Source organism: Gavialis gangeticus, unplaced genomic scaffold, assembly GCF_001723915.1.
Source record: "Gavialis gangeticus isolate Ggan-Ray unplaced genomic scaffold, GavGan_comp1, whole genome shotgun sequence".
NCBI classification, from domain to species: Eukaryota; Metazoa; Chordata; order Crocodylia; family Gavialidae; genus Gavialis; species Gavialis gangeticus.
The window spans coordinates 106,780,438-106,800,644 of NW_017729022.1; the positions used below are offsets into that span (position 1 = coordinate 106,780,438).

A 20,207-nucleotide genomic window follows, 5' to 3' on the forward strand; every position below is an offset into this window, starting at 1 on the left:
TGAATGATTTCATTTCCCCCACACACAATATACAAGAGTAAGGTTTTATTTTGAGCTATTATGCAATTGTCTCTATCTACACTACTGAGAAAAAGCCAAATCAGGACAATAATTTATTTTTTGAAATAAAATATGTTATAGTAGATGTTTGGTTTTTAGTATATGTTTTTATGTATAATTTGTTAAAATAATATCTTCTGAAAGATTTTATGCGAGAGGCCCTCGACAGCTCACCAGAACTTGAGTGGCCTGTCAGTCAAAATAGTTGCCCACCCCTGATAAATAGTGTAAGAATCCAAGCATAGGCAGCTGTGGGGTAAGTGGCCTTCCAAGTGAGGTCTCCTCCTGTAATTAGAAGCTCTTCTCAGTACTGAGGCAGAAAGCTAAGTGTTAGTAGTGGCCTTCAAAAATCACACATCAAGGCTCAAAAACTCATGTAATATAATAATGAGTCTTGGTTCTATTTATTTGCCTTCTGGTTTTGGGGTTTTTTTTGGTTTTTTGTGTGTTTTAAGGGTACATGTTTTCAAGCTCCATTTACAAGTAATGTGGACTAGAAATGTATTTTATTATAGGTAATTGTTCAGTAGCAACTGTTTTTAGTCACTTTTTAGGTACATTTTAAAGAAAAAACACTGGTTATTAAAGGAGTCGCAGCTTAATTTTGGAGATTGGAAATGCTAACTTTTCTGTGTTGAATGCTGTATCTTAGAGACTTTCTGTAAATAAAATCTGTGCTTTGTGAAATCTTAAGCATCTTTGGTTTTCATTGAAGCTGGTGGGCTTCAGGTGCATTTGGCATTTAGCATGTTAAATTTTTTAATTGCATGGTAGATTTGCTAACAATAAGGAAAGATTTGTAGTGATGAAGGTGTTTGCATTCAAATTGCTTTATTATTTTGAAATCTGATTGAAAATATTTTTATACTTCCCTCCCTCCTTGTCCCCCCACCTCCTTCCTTCCTTTCAAAATATTTCCACTTTTAAAAGTAGAATTGTAAAGCTAGTCTCATCTCTGGGGTTACTTGAAAGTGGTCTTACTTTATTGTAGCTGAAATGATTTCACTGCCTCTTACCCACTAACATGCCTATGTCCAATAAATTAAACTGCAATGCTGTGGTATTCTGGCTTGATTCTTAATAAAATATTTTCTTTTGAAGGACCTGCCTAAATCACCATGATGCGAAAATTATTGCCTACTGCTGTATGGTCCTGTTCACTTGCCTTAATTCAGAGAAAGTGAGAGAACTACTGGAACAGAAGAACTTGAATGTAGCCCTGGCTGTACTAAAAGTCTACAGGAAGCAGTTGGAGTCTGAATGGTCGTATGTATCTTTTTAATGAATAATTGTATGTATCTCACGTTGCACATTTGATTTGCAAACTTCAGAATTGGATGTACCAGAAAATGTTATAGTAACTCAACGTAATTTAAGTCTTTTTTCACTTAGAATAAACAACATTATCTATAACCTTCTAATTGCTTCCACAGTTTTGTTGTAAACATTAGGGATGTGCGAAGCTTTGGATGCTGATTTGATTTGGAGGAGATTTGGCCTGATTTGCTGGCCAAATTTCTGAATCCAAATCGAATTGGGAGACCAATAAAACGGTCTGAATTGCTTTGAAGCTCTCCAAATTGATTCGGAAAAGATTCAGAGAGCTTTGGAGATTTGGGAAGTTCCCACCCACTGCCGCAGGGAGGTGGACCTGGACTCTGTGCCGGTAAGTGTGGCCGGGGGGGGCGGGAACTGGAGGAGGAGTGGGGAGGGGATCATGGGGGACCCCTGCCAGGCCCCATCCCCTACTTGCTCTCCCAGCCCCCCTGAGTGCCTCCCGACCCCCGCCTGCTCTCCCAGCCACAACAATGTCTGTCCCGCCCAACCCCACCATCCCAGCTCTAAAAAAAAAAAAAAAAAAAAAAAAAGCTCCAAATTCACTGGCTGCTGCCAGGCAGGAGTGGGAGGGGCGGGCGTGTGCAGATCCCCGCTGCCTGCCACTGCCCCATGCTACGTGTGGGGCTCTACCATGAGACCCCATCCTCCACTTGCTCTCCCAGCCCCATCAATAGTTGCCCTGCTTGGCCCCAGCTCCCAGTTCTTAAAAAAAAACAACCCCAAAAAGAGTCCCTCACTCACCGGCTGCTGCAGCAACCATTGGGGCTTCTGGGGGCTTTTTTTTTTTAAGAGCCAGGTCACTGGGGCTGGGCAGGGCAGCCATTGGCAGGCTGGGAAAGCAAGCAGGGGATGGTGCTTGTTTGATTTGGAGATTCGGCGATTTGGCAGTGGCCAGATCTCTGAATGAGATTTGGCCGAATCGATTTGGGACAGTGATTTGAATCACCCAATTGAATCGCTGTACCCTGAATCAGCTGAATCCGAATCCAAAGAAAATACTAGCTGATTCACACAGTCCTAGTAAATATTCTAGAAAATGATCACTAAATTTGTGAAGTAGATAATTTTTTAACTTAAAATGAGGAGTAATATTTCAATGGGGAAGTTAAGTATTGTAAAACTACAGTAAACTTTGGTTAATTGCTCCCTCCAAGAGGAGAGCAAATAATGGTAAATTCACTAGTAGTGGTGTGAAGGAGTGAGAGAAAGCAAACAAAAGCCCTGAGGTGCCTTACGTACTGGGCAGGGGAGGTCAGGAGAGGAAAAGAAGGCAGCAGTGACAGACCGGGAAAATGAAAGCAAGCAACACTTAAAGCATGGATGGGCAGCAGGGCTGCAGCTGGAGACTGGAAGGGAAGAGAAGCAATCACTGCACTTCCAAAGCAGCATCTCACTCCAGATTGGAGGAGGGAGGCTGCTCAGAGGTATTTCTGGCCCTGGAGAGGGGCAGAAGGGGTCAATTCCCTGCGAGCCACAGACAGGAGCATCCCAGCAGGCAAGTGTTGTGAACCCTGCCAGAGAAACGCTGTGGGTGTGACCCAGAGAAAGAGGCAGGCGGAGGTCTGCCCACACAAGGCTTCTGATAATCCCTGGAGCAGAGTGATGGCTGAGGATCCAGGAGAGAGGCCAGAAGATTTGCTGTTTTCAGGTTACAGCCTCGCTGCGCGTGGGAGAGATCCCACCAGGACTGTGAATGTTCACGAGTAAACCGGGGCAGGCCTGTGCTGAGCAGTGACTGAATGAATTAACTTTTTTTTTTCTGCTTATTATTTGGACGTGAGAGCCTGACCCCAGGTGAAGGGGACATGGACTAAGTCAGACAAAGAGACTGAGAGCAGTCAAGTTTGGATTTTTTTTGTGGATATTTGAGTACAGGCTAAGGCCAGCCCCTGGAAGGGTATGTGCCTAACTAAAGCCTATGGTCACCCTGATGGCTGAGGGCGGAACAGTAGACAAACAGGCAGCATCAAGATCTGGCTGCAGAGAACTACAAATGCCCTCTGGAGAGGCTAGGGTGGGGTACAGGGGAGGTTAGAGCCCCACAGAAGAAAACAGGGTTTGAGACCTGGTAGGAGCACCTTGGGCATTGCCTCCTAGCAATATAATGTCATCAAAGTTATGGCAGGTGAGAAACATAAGATCAGGTTCCTGGCAAACCAGGTGATCCGAAGTTGAGGTCTACCATGTTACCGGCTGTAGAGAAATGAGCTCAGGGTAGTGGCAGCAAGCCCTACAACACCTGCAGTAGTCACAAGTGGCCAATTATCAGGGTGAGTTATTAGGTGGCCAGGAGTCCACTGTTGGGGCATCAGAAGAGCAGCAAAATAAACCATAGTGGCAAATTATTTCACAGGCAAATTAACCAGTTCACTTTAGCAGTGGCAGCAACAAGAGCTAGGCAGCAGTAATCATTGAACTTTCATGATGGTTTGCAGTCTTGAAGTAAAGCAAAACCAGAAAATAATCTTTCACAGTTTTGTCTGATTGATATTTGCAGTGTTTATCAATGTTGTGTAAAGTTTAGTACATGCATTAAAAGTTCTATTGCAACACACACAAATTAACAGACATAGAACAAAAACTTTTACTGTTATGAATCTTGAATGTTTCATTAGCTTCAAATGTATAATCAACAGGTTAATTCTCTCCAACCATGTTTTGCTAATTATACGTTGTATTTAGTCATGCATTTATGTATAGCTTACAGGCTCTAGGCTTTCCCTATCAGTAAGCAAATACTCATTCAGCCTTATTTAAATATAGGAAAATTTGTATGAAAAATAAAAGTGAAAACAAACTTCTTTATATTATATTACTTTCGAGGTCATGTCTAAAGTCAAGATTTCTTTGCTATAAATGTTGTAATTGAGAAGAGTCATTGAGGTTTCTTTCACTGGATATTTGGAAAATCTTTTAAGGGGCTGACTAAATCAAAAGCAAATGTCCATTTAATGGGTTGCTTTTGTTCTCATTTTATTTAAAAAATTTTTTGCGGGTAGTCTTTTTCATAACCAGGTCAATTTGTTTAGGGCATAGATAGTTTCCAAACTGCAAACTTACATTTTCAGGGTCAGGGACCCAGACTTCTATTTCATAAGGAAGAAACTGAATCTTTATCTTTTGGTCTGTGTCAATATAAATGCATGTAAAATTGCCTTTAGGTAATCATGTTGATTTTCCCTCATTTATGTTATATATTTTGAGTAAGCTATTAAAGCCAAAAGAAAATTGGAGAAACTTAAGTCATGCTGTTAAATTTGTCTTGGGAAAACTAACTAAGGAATACATGGAACTGAAGAAACAAACAACACTGTGCAATCCATTTGTCTGCTCAGTAGCGTATGTTGTGCTTTAACTTCCATTGACTTCATTAATGAAGTAATGTGCAATTGCTCTGGGGTAATAAGACTGGGAACCCAAAACTATGTGGAAAGAAATTGGTGTAAACAGCTTTTTTTCCAGATTAATTTCTTAAGTAAGGAGCAAAGTATTGTATGGCCATCAGAGAAGGATAGAGGAAGAGGAGGAGGAGGAGCAGCTAGAAATAGTTCACCACAAACTCATAGTTAGGTACTTGCAGGATATTTGTTTGCAGTAAATGTACAAGAGCTAGGAAATATCTGCCAACTTGCTAAAGGTGCAATAGGCTCATTTTTCAAAAGCAGTGTGGCTAGTATTAAAGGTTGTATCAGACCAATCTTTCTGGGAGGGAGAAACTTCGCTATGAGCAGTTATCATCAAATTCTGGGCATTTTATATGGCCTTTTCCAATGTTAAAATATGAATGTGAAGGTTCAGTAACTTGGCACTCTTCTTAGAGGCTAACATATGTACTGTAAATTCAGAAACTGAAGAGTATGGTCTGAAAGACGCATCGCAACAGTATTGTATTGAGCAGGCGGTTAGATGACATGAACTTAACTGAAGCAAGGAGGAAGTCTCTTGATTAATCCTATTGTAGCTTGTAATTATAAATATCCTTTTAAAAGGCTGATTAATTTTATAGCTGTTTCCTTTATTTTTTAACCTGAACTTTATCCAGTCTCCTAATTCAGTGGTCTCCAAAGTGGGGTGCGCAAGACGATCCATTGGGGTGCGGGAAGAAAATACTAGAACTTCTATTTATATTTATATACATATATTGGGGGTGCATGCTCAAAATTTTTTTACTGATGGGGATGACATGGACTGATTTTAAAATGGCAGAACCTGGTCTAAGATTCGTTGTCTCCCCCACTCCCCTCCCCTTCCCCCACCAAATGGTGCATGTGTGTTCTGTTTATTACCAGTCTAAACTATGCCACTTACAGAAAACTGCGTAACTTAGATCAATTCTGTCTCAGGCTTTTTGAATGTTTGTACCTAGCCATAGTGTTTGAAATATTCTTTGACTGCTTCTGGCTCAATACCTGTTATGTCTCATGCTCTAATTCTAGACCATAAATAAGTCCTGGGCTAAACCATACTACTGCATTTTGCGCAAAGTTTTGTAAAAACCCTAAAGACTTTCAATAGATAGAGACTTGGAATTGTTGGCAATCCCTCAATTCAAGGATGATCTCTACCATGGATCATTGATGGGTCTCAAGGTGATTTAAGAGTCCAGTCCTTGAGCCACATTTTGCAAAGGTTGCAAGTCGTTCCTCAGGGGAGAGTGGGCTTCAGTTTGGGATTCTTCTCCTTTTCATTTCTCTACTTTCTCTTCTCAGCTTTGAGAGCAAAATGTTTTACCTTGAAATGGGCTGCTTCTTGATTGAGATCATGGCACCATTGGAGTTGGTTAGCAACCAACTCCTCCCAGCTCTTGATGTTGGCATCTGTTTTCTTGGGGCATACCTTCAAAGTGTCCTTGTAGCAATTTCCTTAGCCTGCTGCTAAGCTGAGAGTAGAGCGCTTGTTTGGGGAATCTATAGTTGGGTATCTGTGCCTAATATCCAGTCCAGCAGAGTTGGTGCTTGAGGATCACTGACTCAATGCTGGTTACATTGGCTTGAGCAACTCTGGTTTTCGTGAAACAAGCTTCCCATTTGATGCAGTGGATTTTTCCAAACACATTATTGGGGATACCTCTCCAGACTCTTAAGATGACAATGATAGGTCACCCATGTTTCACATCCGTTGTGAAAGTGGGGATGATCACTGCATTTTAGACCTGGATCTTGGTGGTTGCAATGAAAAGACAAGCTGAAGCAGTTTGCATACCATATCCTGTGCTGGATCTCCTTATCAATATTCACTCAGAAAGGTGGCTATTGACAATAGGGTAAATGCTTGACTACCTCTGGCGTCTTCCCCTAATGGTAATTTGGGAAAGGAAGGTCACATTCATAGCCTGGAGAAGGTTGATAGAGCCTTTCAGTCTTCTCAATGCTGAAAGGCTAAAAGTGTGATAGGCTTCTCTGAAGAGATCAAGTGTGGTCTGGAGGTTTTCCTCGGTGTGCACAAGGATGGCACAGTTGTCAGTGTATTGAAGGTCAAAAATGGTTGTTTTGAGTACTTTGGTCTTTGAACATAAATGTCCCAGGTTGAAGAGCCCTCCATCCATTAGGTGTTCAGTGTCAATTCCAGAAGGAAGGCAATCTGCAGTGAGAGCCAGGGTGATTGTCAGAAAACTGGAGAACAGTGTTAGGATGATGACACATCCTTGCTTAACCCTGGTTTGAATGACAAATACATCTGTCTTCAACTGCTACAAAGCACAGTCACAGGGCAGTGGAGGCAGCAGGGGTTACTCCCCCACTCGCACTTGGCATCTGTGTGGCAGCTGTCTCATTGCATGGGTGCAGTGTGGCTCACCAGGGCACTGCATGCTGTCTGGGAGCTGGGGCAGCTCCAGCAGTCAGCCAGAGCCCAACACTGCTCAGCCCCAGTGGCCCTACCTCCCAGACAACACATGGCACCCTGCTGAGAGCTGTACTTCACTAATGCTATAGGGCAGCTGCCACACCGGTGCCAGATGGTGGTGGGGTGATTCCCACTGCATCCCACTGTACCCCGCGCTGGGGGGGGAGGCTTTCTGCCAGAAGCCCTCAGAGGCCCTAGTTGCTGCTGCTGCAACAGGTGAGTGCAGGGTTTTTTTGGTTGTTTTTTTTTTTTTTTTTCCTTCCCTGAAGTGCCAGGAGGCTGGGGCCAGGTGGGGGATGGGGCTGGGCAAGGCATCCATGGGGGCTTCTCCTGTGGCTCCCCCCACTGGGGCAGAGGCAGGCACAGCCAGAGGAGCCACGGGAGAACCTGCAGCTCACCTGGCTGTGCCTGCCTCTCAGCTTATCTGAAACAGTATTGAAACTCTGAAACAGATTTGGCTGAATCAAAATGGAACGGTGATCTAAAACACCGAAAGAAATCACTGTCCTCCGAAACGGCCAAAACCAAAACAAAACATAGTGATTTCGTACAGCCCTAGTCACCAGGACTGTCTGAGTTCTATCCTGCAGCAAGTTTCTCACCCACCTGACTGTCTTGGAGTTAAGCCCTCAATCCTCCTATTTTTTTGCAAGGACATTGTGGGTTACTAGATCAAAGGCCTTTTGGAAGTCAACCTGCTCTCTTGTGTCCAGGTGGCAAGTTACCTGGTCATAGGAGATAAGTTTGGTAAGACAAGACCTGCCTGCAATGAAGCCATGCTGGCTGTCATTCAGAATCTTACCTTTTACAAGCCTATCACAGATAGACTCCTTGATGAACTTTTCCAGGATTTTCCCTGGGATGGAAGTTTGGCTGATAGTTACCCAGGTCCTCCCTCTTGCCCTTCTTGTGTATGGGCACAACATTGACCCTCTTCCAGTCCTTGGGGACTTCTTCTTCAGAGTGGCACAAGTTGTGGAAGAGTTTTGCCATGGCTTCTGCGATGACTTTGGCCAGCTTCTTCAGTACTCTTGGATGAAGATCATTTGGTCCTACTGAGTTATAGATGTCTAATTTTTTTAATTGGCTATACACCAATTCTATGGCAATAGTGGGAAGGTGATTATTCCTACTGTGTTCATCCTTTACTCTATCTGGAGTTGTTTTCCCCTTGGTCCGGTGTAAGACCGAGGTGAAGTAAGTATTCAGGAGTTCAGCTCTCTCCTGGGTGCTGGTAACCAGCTCTCTTGAGTTGTTGAGCAGTGGCCCTACATTCCCATTTGTTTTCCTCCTGTTCCCTGTATACCTAAAGGAGGACTTCTTGTTCTTGATTCCCATTCCTAATCTAAGTTTGGTTGCTGCTTTAGCCCTTCTCATGTGTTCTCTGCAAATGTGGGCCATCATGGAATAGTCCTCATTGGGGCCTGCCCCGAGCTTCCATTGTTTATAAGCCTCTTTCTTAAGAGGACTGTGATTTCCCTGTTTAGCCAAGAGGGCTTTCCAACCCTTCTGTTACCTTTTCTCTACATGGGAATGGACTTTCTTTGTGCTTCAAGCATCATGTCCTTAAGGAACAACCATTCTTCATGCACACCTTTCAACTTTAGTCCCTGGTCCTGCAGCACTTCCCCCACTAGTGACGTAAGCTTGTTGAAATTTGCATTTTTGAAGTCCAAGACTTCAATCCTGCTATCAGATTTGTCAGTCTTATGTCACACAGTGAATATTTTCTTGTGATTCAGTGTGAACAAATAGTAATTACAAGATTAATTGGAATTTTTTTTCTGGTTCACAGTTTGATATGCATTGTACATTCTTTTGCTTGTTTGACTTGTTGTAAGACATCAGAATACGTTTGCCCCCTCCTCCCCCACAAGCTTCATTATTGGCTGGCTTTTCCTTCTGATGTCTAGAATAGGTTGTCTGAGCTGTTAGATGCATTAAGATATTGTAGGTTTGCATAGTTTTGTTTCACATTTAACAAACAGCTGTTTCTTCCCTAAAAGTCTTCTCTTTCAAACATTCTTGGTTATATGACTATTCTTTAAATACTGAGCAAGTTGCAGTTTTCTGCAATTAAATGTGTGAAACAAATGCCATAATTGTTGGTTCCAGGATATCTTTACAATAATTTTCTATGTCAGTATATTGCTGTTGTAATCTTGGTCTCAGTTTTATTACACTATATAATCTTTTGGATCTAGGCTCCGGTTTTGTTTCATTACCAAGGCACCTTTTCCCCATCTAAGTAGTATGCCCCTTTCCTATACAGAAAAGTATGCAGTCAGGTAAAAATACGAAGATTTGTCCTTGTTTGTATTAATTTGAAGCTGAGTTGTTGAATACTTCTTTGGCCAGGCTGTTGGCCTGTTGGCCTGACCATACAGGTTTTCCTCGATTTATGCTATACATGCGTTCCTGGAGAACGGTGCATAAATCAAATTCACATAAAGCGAAACCACTTTACAATGTAACAAGTAGGGATAGGTTCCCATGGTGGAGAGGGAGGGAGTGAGGCTGGGACAAGGGAAGGGGCGGGGGAAGGGGTGCTGCTCCTGGGGCCACACAAGACAGCAAAGCAGAGGCAACACAGCAGCACTCCTCCCAGCCCTGGCTGCAGCAGCCCCGGGAGTGGCCTAAGCCAGCTACCTGCAGCTGCTGGGCTGCACCGTGTTCTGCCTGTCCCCTATGCCTGCGCTCTGCCTGTCCCTGTGCACCTCTGCTCCTGGGCTGCACCATGCCCTGGTGCAGACAGCTAGTGTCCACTGCTGTCGGGGCCGCTCCAGCATGGCCTGGGGTGAGTGCAGACAAGCGGAGCCCCCAGTGGCGCAGGGCATGGCACTCACCCCAGTCCCTGCTGCAGCAGCCCTGGGAGCAGCTGACACTAGCTGCCTGTAGCTACTGGGCTGCACCATGCCTTGAACCCCCTGGGGCTGTGCCTGTCTCCACTCACCCCAGTTCCTGCTGTAGCAGCCCCAGGAGTGGCCAATGCCAGCTGCCTGAATCAGGGCATGGCACAGCCCAGGAGCAGAGGTGCAGCCACAGCCCTTTCCTCTCCCCCCACAGACTTACCAGCTTGGGCAGGGTGGGGCTTCTATGCTGATTGCGTAAGAACAAATTTACTTTGCATATAACGAATTATGGGTCTAAATATGTTCATCGCATAAGAGCAAATTCACATATAAAGAACCCGCATAAATCAAGGGAAACCTGTATTTTGTCAGCAATTCATGCAAAATTTGGAGCTGTGTTTGAGTTCTTACTGGTACATACCACTGAGATTGCCTAAACGCATTTACATAGCCACAGTATTTGCAGTAGAGCCAGTACTTTGCAATAATGATTTTGGTCCCTTATGGCACAGATGTCACAGGGCACAACTATGCTTTTAAGCATCCATAATGATATATTTGGGTTCACCAGTATAGCAAACATATCTTCAAGAGGTAATATTGGCTATCTGTTTTGTAATGAATTGAATTCAGGAGGTTCTTGCTTAATGTTTAAAATATTACATAATTCCTGCCTACCTTTTTGAAATTCAGTCTCCAAATTTACGTATCCAGTGCACTTTGTATCTCTCTCTCCAGGAAGAGATTGGCAACTGCATTCGTCCCTCTGATTAGCTCTTTGCTGTACCAAATTCTGCTTCTAGGTACTGGAAATATTTAATTTTCCCTTAAGTAATAACTAGAATGGTCTGTTCGTAGCCTAACCTTATATTCATGATTTCCTTCATACTTCTTTATAGAACACTAAAATTATGACTTGGTGTTCCTCAATGTTAGTAGCCAATGAATTTCACAAAAAACATTTATGATATTGAAGTTATTTTTATGGTCAGTGACATTAAACTGTTAGGACAAAGAGAAGACATCCAGGACAAAAAAATGTGATTAAGGCCGCTGGCTAAATTGCATTTCTCCTGTGGGGGTCCCAACTATTCCATAAGACTAGAACTGATGACTTTTCTTCCTTTGTCCCATGCTAGGCTGGCATATATCTCTCTGGCTTGGATCTGCATTCATGTTTGGAGCCGTTTTTTGTTTCCATGTTAGAAGGCAAAGAAGTCTTCAGGGAATGCTCAAAAGGGAAATATATATCTATATTATACAAACTACAAAATATATAAAGTTATATAAATACTATATAAAAATTGTATGTATTTATGTATGTGTGATTATCTATCTATCTGTCTATCTATATATAGATATATCAATATCTATTAGAGCTGTGCAAACCTTTGGTCGCTGACTCGATTCGGCAGCAGTTCGGCCTGATTTGGTGGCTGAATCTCTGAATCCAAATCAAATCAGGAGACCCTTTAATCTATCTGAATCAAATCAGATCCCTCTGAATAGATCTGGAGAGATTCGGAAAGATCTGATGATTCAGACATAGACATAGCTTTAAATGTTTCTTCTACATACCTCAAGGTACCAGGTGGCTCGTGAATGCTGAGATGGTGGGACGGACGGAGCATCCCACAGGAGCGTGGGGGGGTCCCCAGCACGCTCAACAGCAGACCTGGAAGTGGATCAGAAACACTTCCAGTCCACTTCTGGGTCTGCCAGGGAGTGCTACATTCCCATGATGTAGCAGTAAGCTTCTACCAAGTCCCCTCTAAGCTTCTCTTTTTTAGGCTGAGGAGACGCAAGTCCCTCAGCCTTTCCTCATATGACTTGCCTTGCGAGTTTCTGAGCCGTGTGAGTGACTCTTCTCTGGACTCTCTCAAGCTTTTCCACATCCTTGTTGAAGTGTGGTGCCCAGAACTGGCTGCAGTATTCCAGCTGCAGGCTCACCAATGCTGAGTAAAGCAGAAGAATCACTTCCTTGGTTTTGCTTGAGATGCGTTGTTTGATGCATGCCATAGTATAGTTTGCCCTGCTGGCTACAGCACCACACTGATGGTCTGTTACTACCTTGAGGTCCCTTTCAGTCATCGTGTTAGTCAGTGTAGCACCACTGAGCCTGTAAGTATGTTGGGGATCGTTCGTCCCCAGATGGAGCATTTTATACTTCTCAGTGTTGAGCTTCATCTGGTTCCGATCCAGTACAGGTCCACTTGTATCTGCAGCCTATTTTCAAGTGTGATCATGCTCCCTCATAACTTCATGTCATCTGTGAACTTGGCCAGTGAGCTTTTCACCCCCACATCCAAATCATTGATAAAGATGTTGAAAAGCACTGGACCAAGCATGGACCCCTGAGGGACACCACTTGCCACTTCTTGCCAGGATGACAGGGATCCGTTCATTAGAACTCTGTGGGTCCTACCCCACAGCCAGCTTCCTACCCACCTAACTGTTGAGCATTTAAGCCCACAATCCTCCAATTTTCCCGTGAGAACATCATGGGATACAAGATTAAAGGCCTTTTGGAAGTCTAGGTATACAGTGTTGACCTCTTCTCTCTTAGTCAGGTGATGAATTACCTGGTTGTAGAAGGAGATGAGATTGATAAAACAAGACCTTTCTGTGACAGAGCTATGTTGGCTGTTGTTCAGAATCCTACCTTCTGCAAGTTTCTTGGACATAGAGTCCTTGATGAATTTTTCCAGGATTTTCCCTGGGATAGAAGTTAGGCTAATTGGTCTATAATTGCGCAGATTCTCTCCTTCCCTTCTTGAAGATGGGCACAGCATTGGCTCTCTTCCAGTCTTCAGGGTCCTCCCCAAAGCTCCATGGGTTTTGGAAGAGTTTCTCCAGAGGTCCAGCTATGACTTCTGCCAGCTCCTTCAGCACTCTCAGATGAAGTTCGTCCGGTCCTGCTGACTTATAAATATCTAACTTTTCAAACTGATCATGCATTAGGTCAATGTCAACAGTAGGAAGGCAGTCATTTCCACTGTGCTCATTCTGAACATTATCTGGTATGATTTTCCCCTTACTCCAGTGAAATACTGAAGCAGAGAAGTGATTATGGAGTTCAATTTTCTCCTGAGTGTTGGTAACTAGCTGTCCTGAGTTGTTAAGCAATGGCCCCACTCTTCCATTTGTTTTTCTCCTGTTCCCTACAAACCTAAAGAAGGACTTCTTATTGTCCTTGATTTCTGTCGCTAGGTTAAATTCTGTCACCTTAGCCTTTCTAATCTTCTCCCTGCAAGTGAGCATTGTTGTTGTATAGTCCTTCTTGGGGACTGTCCCAAGTTTCCATTGTTTGTATGTCTCTTCCTTCTTTTTCAAGAGGACCATGATATCCCTATTAAGCCAGGATGGCTTACCAGCCTTCTGCTACCTTTCCTTCTCATGGGAATGGACTTGTTTTGTGCTTCAAGGATCATGCTTTTGAGGAACGACCACTCTTCATGCACTCCTTTCACCTTCAGTCCCTGGTCTCACAGTGCTTCCTCCATTATTGCCCTGAACCTGTTGAAATTTGCTTTTTTGAAGCCCAAAACTTCAACCCTGATAGCTGATTTTCCTGCCTTGTGATGGACAGTGAACATGATAGTTTCATTGTTGGTGTTGCCCAGGCTACCCTCTATATTCAGGTCGCACACCAGATCATCTCCTTTGGCCAAGACCAGGTCTAGGAGAGCATTACCTCTGGTTGGCCAGAGGTACTGTGTAGGAATGGAGGTGACAGTTTTATCTTATGTTTTGTGGCCTCTGTTCTTGGAGATGATGGGCTTAGGTGCCAAATGACAGATGCCTATGTGAGACTGGGATTTACTGCTTGAACCCCATTTTGGGGGGAAGAAAGTAGAAGACCTGGATTCTGTGCTTGCCTCAGTCTGAGAGTTTAAATGCACATTTCTGTCCTCCCAGGAGACTGCCTTACATCATTGCACTTTAGAGTCATGCTTCTCCTTGGGCTGTCCTCCTCCTGGCCCACACTACTTTGCTGTTTGGAGGCAGTCTTCAACAGGAGGGGTAGAGTATGTCCCCACCCCATAGCTTGGTATTTGGACACTGTGAGCACATTTACATGAGATGCGTACTGCACAGTAGTTCATGACTACTGTGCAGTAGTGTTCTGTGGCACGAACCATGACATGATGCTACTGCTCAGTACTCATGAGCTACTGCACAGTCAGGGTCATCAGGAAGCCAGGCAGGGACATGATATTTAGTACTTGGGTATGCAAATACTAGATGACTGCACAGTAATAACTGTGTGGTCAGTGTCTCGTGTAGACATGGCTTGTGTGTTTGATTCCCTTCAGGCTGAGAAGGAAATTTGACTTCACTGTCATGCTTACATGCTCCAATCACTAGGATATTACATAAAAGATGACATCACCACCACTACCTCCTTTTTATCTATACTTTTGAATGGCTGTTGTGCTGTGTTCAGAGTTGTCTTCTCAGATTGGGCCCCTCACTCAGCTTGGGTAGAAGAACATCTGGCTTGCAAATCCTGAATGGAGCTAGGTGGAAGATAGGTGGAGAGGCATTCTGGGCAGCCAAGGGATTAGTGCCTTTAGGTATGCACAGTAGCAGAACAGTACATGCTTAAGTAATTTTTCTTGTGAAAACTTAGGTGCCCACAGTCTTGTGTACCTAAGCAGTGATGGGAGGTTTTGTGGATTGCTGCTTTGGATTTCAGTGGCTAAATTTTGCCTAACTTGCACTTTAGGCATAGTTTCGTAGTTTCTAGGGTCGGAGGGGACCTGAATAGATCATCTAGTCTGACCCCCTGCCATGGGAGGAAATAGTACTGGGGTCAAAAGACCCCAGCAAGGTGTTCATCTAACTTTCTCTTAAAGACCCCCAGGGTAGGAGCCAGCACCATTTCTCTTGGAAGTTGGTTCCAGATCCTAGCCGCCCTGACCATGAAGTAGCACCTCCTGATATCTAGCGTAAATCTACCCTCTGCCAGCTTGTGAGCATTATTCCTGGTCACTCCTGGCAGTGCTCGGGGGAACAGGGACTTCCCCAGTACCTGCTGATCCCCCCTGACTAGTTTGTAACAGGCCACTAGATCCCTCCTCAGCCTTCTCTTGTGGAGGCTGAACAGGTTCAGGTCCTGTAGCCTCTCCTCGTAGAGCCTTCCCTGCTGCCCCCTGATCATGCGAGTGGCCTTCCTCTGGACCCTCTCCATGTTGTCCACATCCCTCTTGACGTGCGGCGCCCAGAACCGGACGCAGTACTCCAACTGCGGCCTGACCAGTGCCCCATAGAGGGGGAGTATCACTTCCTTGGACCTGCCTGAGATGCATCTGTGGATGCATGACAAGGTATGGTTGGCCTTCCTGACTGCATCCCCACACTGCCGGCCCATGTTCATCTTGGAGTCTATGATGACTCCAAGATCCTTTTCTGCCTCCGTGCTGACAAGAGGGGAGTTCCCCAACCTGTAGGTATGGTGCCGGTTGTTCCTCCCTAGGTGCATCACTTTGCACTTGTTGGTGTTGAATCCCATCCTATTCTCATCCGCCCACCCCTGTAACCTGAAAGCATCTGAGTGCTTTCTTTTGGATTTGGCTCAAAATTCTTCTTGTCCCTTCCTCTCTACTGAAATTTACCCTACAGCCTGCTACCTGTTTTTAAACATTACTGTTTTGTGACTAGGTGCTAAATAATGTTTCAAATAATGATACCTAACATGTGTTGAGTAGTGCATTTTTAAACTCCTTCTCAGAATACCTTAGTTGCTTTAGGAGGTCAGTTTTTTTGGTTTTATTCCTTTGTTTGAGGATTTGAGACTGTTTTGAGTGGTTTTTATAGGGACTGGAAGAAGCAGTTGTTAGAGAAAAAGCTTCTTGCCAATTTTTATCAAGTTCTTCAAAATGTTGCATGTACTCCCATCCCATTTCATGGTGTTTGGCTGAAGTTTTGAAAAGTGAGATAAACAAATTGCTTTCAGGATTGAATGCTGCTAAGCCATAGGTAGCCTTGGAGCTATATTTGAAGTGTGTATAAACAGGGCTGGTCCAACCATTAGGTGAACTAGGCGGTCGCCTAGGGTGCCAAAATTTGGGGGGCACCAAAATTATATGCAGAACAAAATAACAGAAACATCATTCCAAATAACAGCCCTGGCCAGCTATGGCTCCACCTTGGTCTAAGACCTTTGGTCCAGCAAGGGGAGAGAGACCTCTGAAAAGATCTGAGAAAAGATCACTAGAATCGTAACTCCTACCTTTTGGGCGCCGAGGTACACAGTTCACCTAAGGCACCAGTTACCCTTGGACTGGCCCTGTGTATAAAGCCCTTCACTGCATTTAGGTTGTTTCAAGCCTTTGTGGTATGGAAGGACAGTATTGGGCTTCAGAAGGCATGGCTCTGTATTTGTGCATTAGTTATCTCCTTTGGTTTGATTTATGACATGCATGTCAGAATTTATAGCAGTCCCTTGACTTTTTTACTGTACAATTAAAGCTCTTGTTTTTCAGTAATACCACATGTAGCAGGGCAGGTCCCAGGGATCATGTTGATGCCACCTGGTGACCTGACAGTTCCTGTCCCTCAGGTTCTTGGGTCTCCCCTTTCTTCACCTGCCATTCCTTTGATGTTGTTTTGAATGAAAAGAAATAGGACATTGCCCAAGAGTCCCTGGAGAACACTGGCTTAGTCCTTCTAGATCTCCCAGGGGCTTTGGTAACCAAATCCCTGCACCCATACCTATGCTTCACCAGTGTTACTAGTTTCTTGTTTTGGTGGGCCCTCAGTCCAACCTCATGCCTCTCTGGTCCCCTCCATCCTAGTTGATGTCCAGCCCTGGTTGGGCCTCTCTGGTGCTCTGATTCTCTCTCCCCCTGGCTCTGGTCTCTCCCCTCATGGCTTTGCCTTTTTCCCCCTATGTCTCTGGATCTGCTTCTCAAGTTGCTGATCTTGCCCTTCTACAGCTCTGGGTTCTCCCTTCACGGGTTCTGGCCTTACCCCTGTAGGGCTCTAGTCCACTCCTCCAGGGCTCTAGTCTCGCTCTTCTTGGGCTCCCTGGTTCACCCCTATGGGGCTCAGAGTAACCATGTGCCCATCTGATAGCACTGGGACCTCCACCTCCTTTGCCGGTTCTAAATCTGGTCCTTCAGTATAAACTATAACAAAAGGTGAAACACCTGGACTGAAATGGAAACCATAAGCACTCTGGCTGCATGGCAAAGCATAGCTCTTTACAAATCTTCAGTTCCTTATTTGTAGTCCCCCTATCAGGTGGAATGCATTCAGTCACTCAGCCCCAGTCCTCTTAGTGCAGAGTTCAAGACTGTGAATGAGATTGCCAGAGCTGTTTCCCACCCATCCTCCCCTTTTAAAATTTTTTGTTTACATGCAAGCAGCTCAAAAACCTATGACTTTGGACTCTTGAAAATTGCATGGCCTTTAAAAACTGTTTCTCCTCCCCTCTCCCCCCCACTTTTTTGGTTTGGACTAACTAGCAGCAGAAAAATGTGTTATGTAGTTGGGAGGCTACTGTATGTAGAGCAAACCAAGCGAAGGATGCTATCTGAGATCTATTTATAAACCTTGAACCTGTAAGCATATGTGTTTTTAAAATGATTAGGGAAAAGTAATACAAAATTACATTATAGTTCATCCTGACCAAGACCTACGTGTATTCTGAAAACTGTTTATTTTAGGAATTCTTTGGTGTTTCCATTAGAGATGGGCAATACAATTTGTATCGTTGCTTTTTTCTGTGTGTGTGTGTGTGTGTGTGTGTGTGTGTGTGTGTGTGTGAGAGAGAGAGAGAGAGAGAGAATGTGTTATTTCAAAGAAAGGAGGTTGCATTGCATTTTTGGGGGGATGTAAAGACATTCAGATTGGTTAGATTGAGTTAAAAATGGCCACTGGATCTAAGGTAAATTGGGATGAGGGGGCTAATGGAGGGGGTTGGGGAGGATAGCAGAATCTGCAGGGGTGGTTGAAGGGACTGGTATACTAGGTCTGGGACTAGTGGATTCTGCAGAGGATTTGGTGGGGTCTGGGAGGTTTTGGTGGGATTGGGGGACAAGCAGAGTTCCTGTGGGGGTTGGGTTTGGGGGCAGGTTTCTGGAGTTCAGGAGGGTTTGATGGGATCAGTGGGGGTTTGCGGGAGGTGGTGTTAGGGGATTGAGGGGTGGGTTGGTGAGATCATAGAGGCTCCCCAATTCTACCAAGAACCCTCCTGGATTCCCTTCCCCCAGTGCTGCAAACTGTTCCCGGGGCTGTTTTTACCAGTGTTCACTGGCCTTGGGAGTCTGATTGAAGTAAGTTGGGGGAGGGGCTGGTGGCTCCATGCGGGGGGTTGGTAGGATGGTTGGGGGCTTTCTCCCTTCCCTGGGATCAGGGGTTATTTTTAACCCTCCTATCCGCAACCCCCTCCCCAACTTACTTCCTTGGCTCTTGGTACTGAAGAAGGTCAGTAAAGCTGGCACTGGGAACAGTTTTTGCCGTGGGGAGTTTAGAGATGGGGGGGCAGACACATCTGTGAGGGTGGGGGTTTTCCATTTGGGGGTGGGGCAAGTGGCTGGGGGGCTAGAAATAACCTGGTTTTGGGGAGGAGATAGGAGAAGCACAGCCCTGAGGCTGGGACCGGTAGTAGCTAGGTTTATCTAGTCCCGGAGCTGTGCTGAAAACTCTATAGAAGTACAGATAAATCAGTCTCACCAGATCTAATCTAAGTTAAACTATCTCTGAGATTGTGTGACTCAATCAAAATTAACCCTTTTTTGACTGATCTAACCTTCCTGAACTTCTGTACAGTTTACACTTAGATTGTCCTAACGAGGGATCTAAGCATAAGGTCTGCACTCGGGCAAACTAAATTGGATCAGGTGGCCATTTTTAAGATGATCTAACCTCCCTGAACATCTGTGCCATAGCTCTGAAGAGGAAAGAGCAGAGATTCTCCATTTACAAAAGGAAAAAAAAAAAGAAAGACTAAAAGGCATAGTATACTACTTGGCCTCCGGAAAAACGATGTAAAAGTGTGGTCAGCTCCTTGGCACTTGAAGTAAGGATTTCTGAACATTCACTCTCTCTAAAACCACAGTTCAATGATGGTTTAAAGATTGGGTGTGGAGCTTCCCCTCCCCATTTTGCCTGAGGTTATTTAGTCCTGGCCCATGGAAATAAGCATGGGCAGAAAGCTGCTGTGGCAAAGCTTCCAGCTCCTGGGCACAGACTGAAAGGGAAAGACTGAACTATGCAATAATGTGCACTGCTTTGTTGGTATGTGTGTGGTGTATAAACCAGAAAATGTTACCTTGTCCCCTCTTTTTGGTTGGCAGTTTCTTAATCTGCTTTCTCTTCTGACAGTTTGGGGTATTTATTTCTCTTTCATCTGTTAGATGTGCTCTTCCAGAGAACATTTGATACCTGGGGGCTGGAGTGTTAGTGCAGATTTCAAGTATAACTGATAGTTTTGTGTACTGCTGCTTTAAACTGGGATTTTTTTGCCCTCCTTTTTACACAGGTTCACAGAAGTTTAGGGCTGCAAATCATTGGGTCCAGCCCCCCTGCTCTGTGCAGGAAAGACTGCTGGGGTCAAATAACCTCAGCAACATGTGCCCAGTCTCCTTTTGAAGACCTCCAGGGTAGGTGCCTGCACCACCCCCTCTGGTAGTCTATTCCAGAGTAAGGTAACATGAATTGTGAAGAGCTTTTTGCTTATATTCAGTCTGAAACCTTCTAAGAGTTTGACCATTGTTAGGTCAAAGGACGTGGTTATCATGGGTGACCTGAACTTTCCAGACATCTTCTGAGAAGAGCAGTCAGCCAGGTCTGATGGCTCATGTAGGTTCCTAGCCAAAATGCAGGACGTCCATCTAACTCAGGAGGTGCACAGTCCCACCAGGGGAGACACCTCATTGGACCTGGTGCTGGCCATGGGCGATGACCTGGTGAGGGGTCTGCGGGTGCTCGACCACCTGGGTGACAGCGATCATCATCTGCTGGAATTCACCATCCAGCGCAAGGTGGCAAAGGCCTGCAGCAAGGCAGCAGCCCTAGATTTCAGGAGGGCAGACTTCAGTGAGCTAAGGAGAATAGTTGGGGACGCACTGAGGTCCCAGAGGGGAGGGGAGTCAGGTGCCCAAG

At 44.7% G+C, this 20,207-nt stretch overlaps 1 protein-coding gene across 3 annotated transcripts in view; it reads left to right on the forward strand.

Moving 5' to 3' along the window:
• ATXN10 (ataxin 10) overlaps positions 1 to 20,207 on the forward strand; it is a 305,417-nt gene that overhangs the window by 127,813 nt on the left and 157,397 nt on the right. For all 3 annotated transcript variants that reach the window (XM_019515933.1, XM_019515934.1, XM_019515935.1), the window contains exon 5: positions 1,162 to 1,326. In XM_019515933.1, the coding sequence (XP_019371478.1) occupies positions 1,162 to 1,326 (165 nt within the window). The remainder of the gene's footprint in view (positions 1 to 1,161; positions 1,327 to 20,207) is intronic.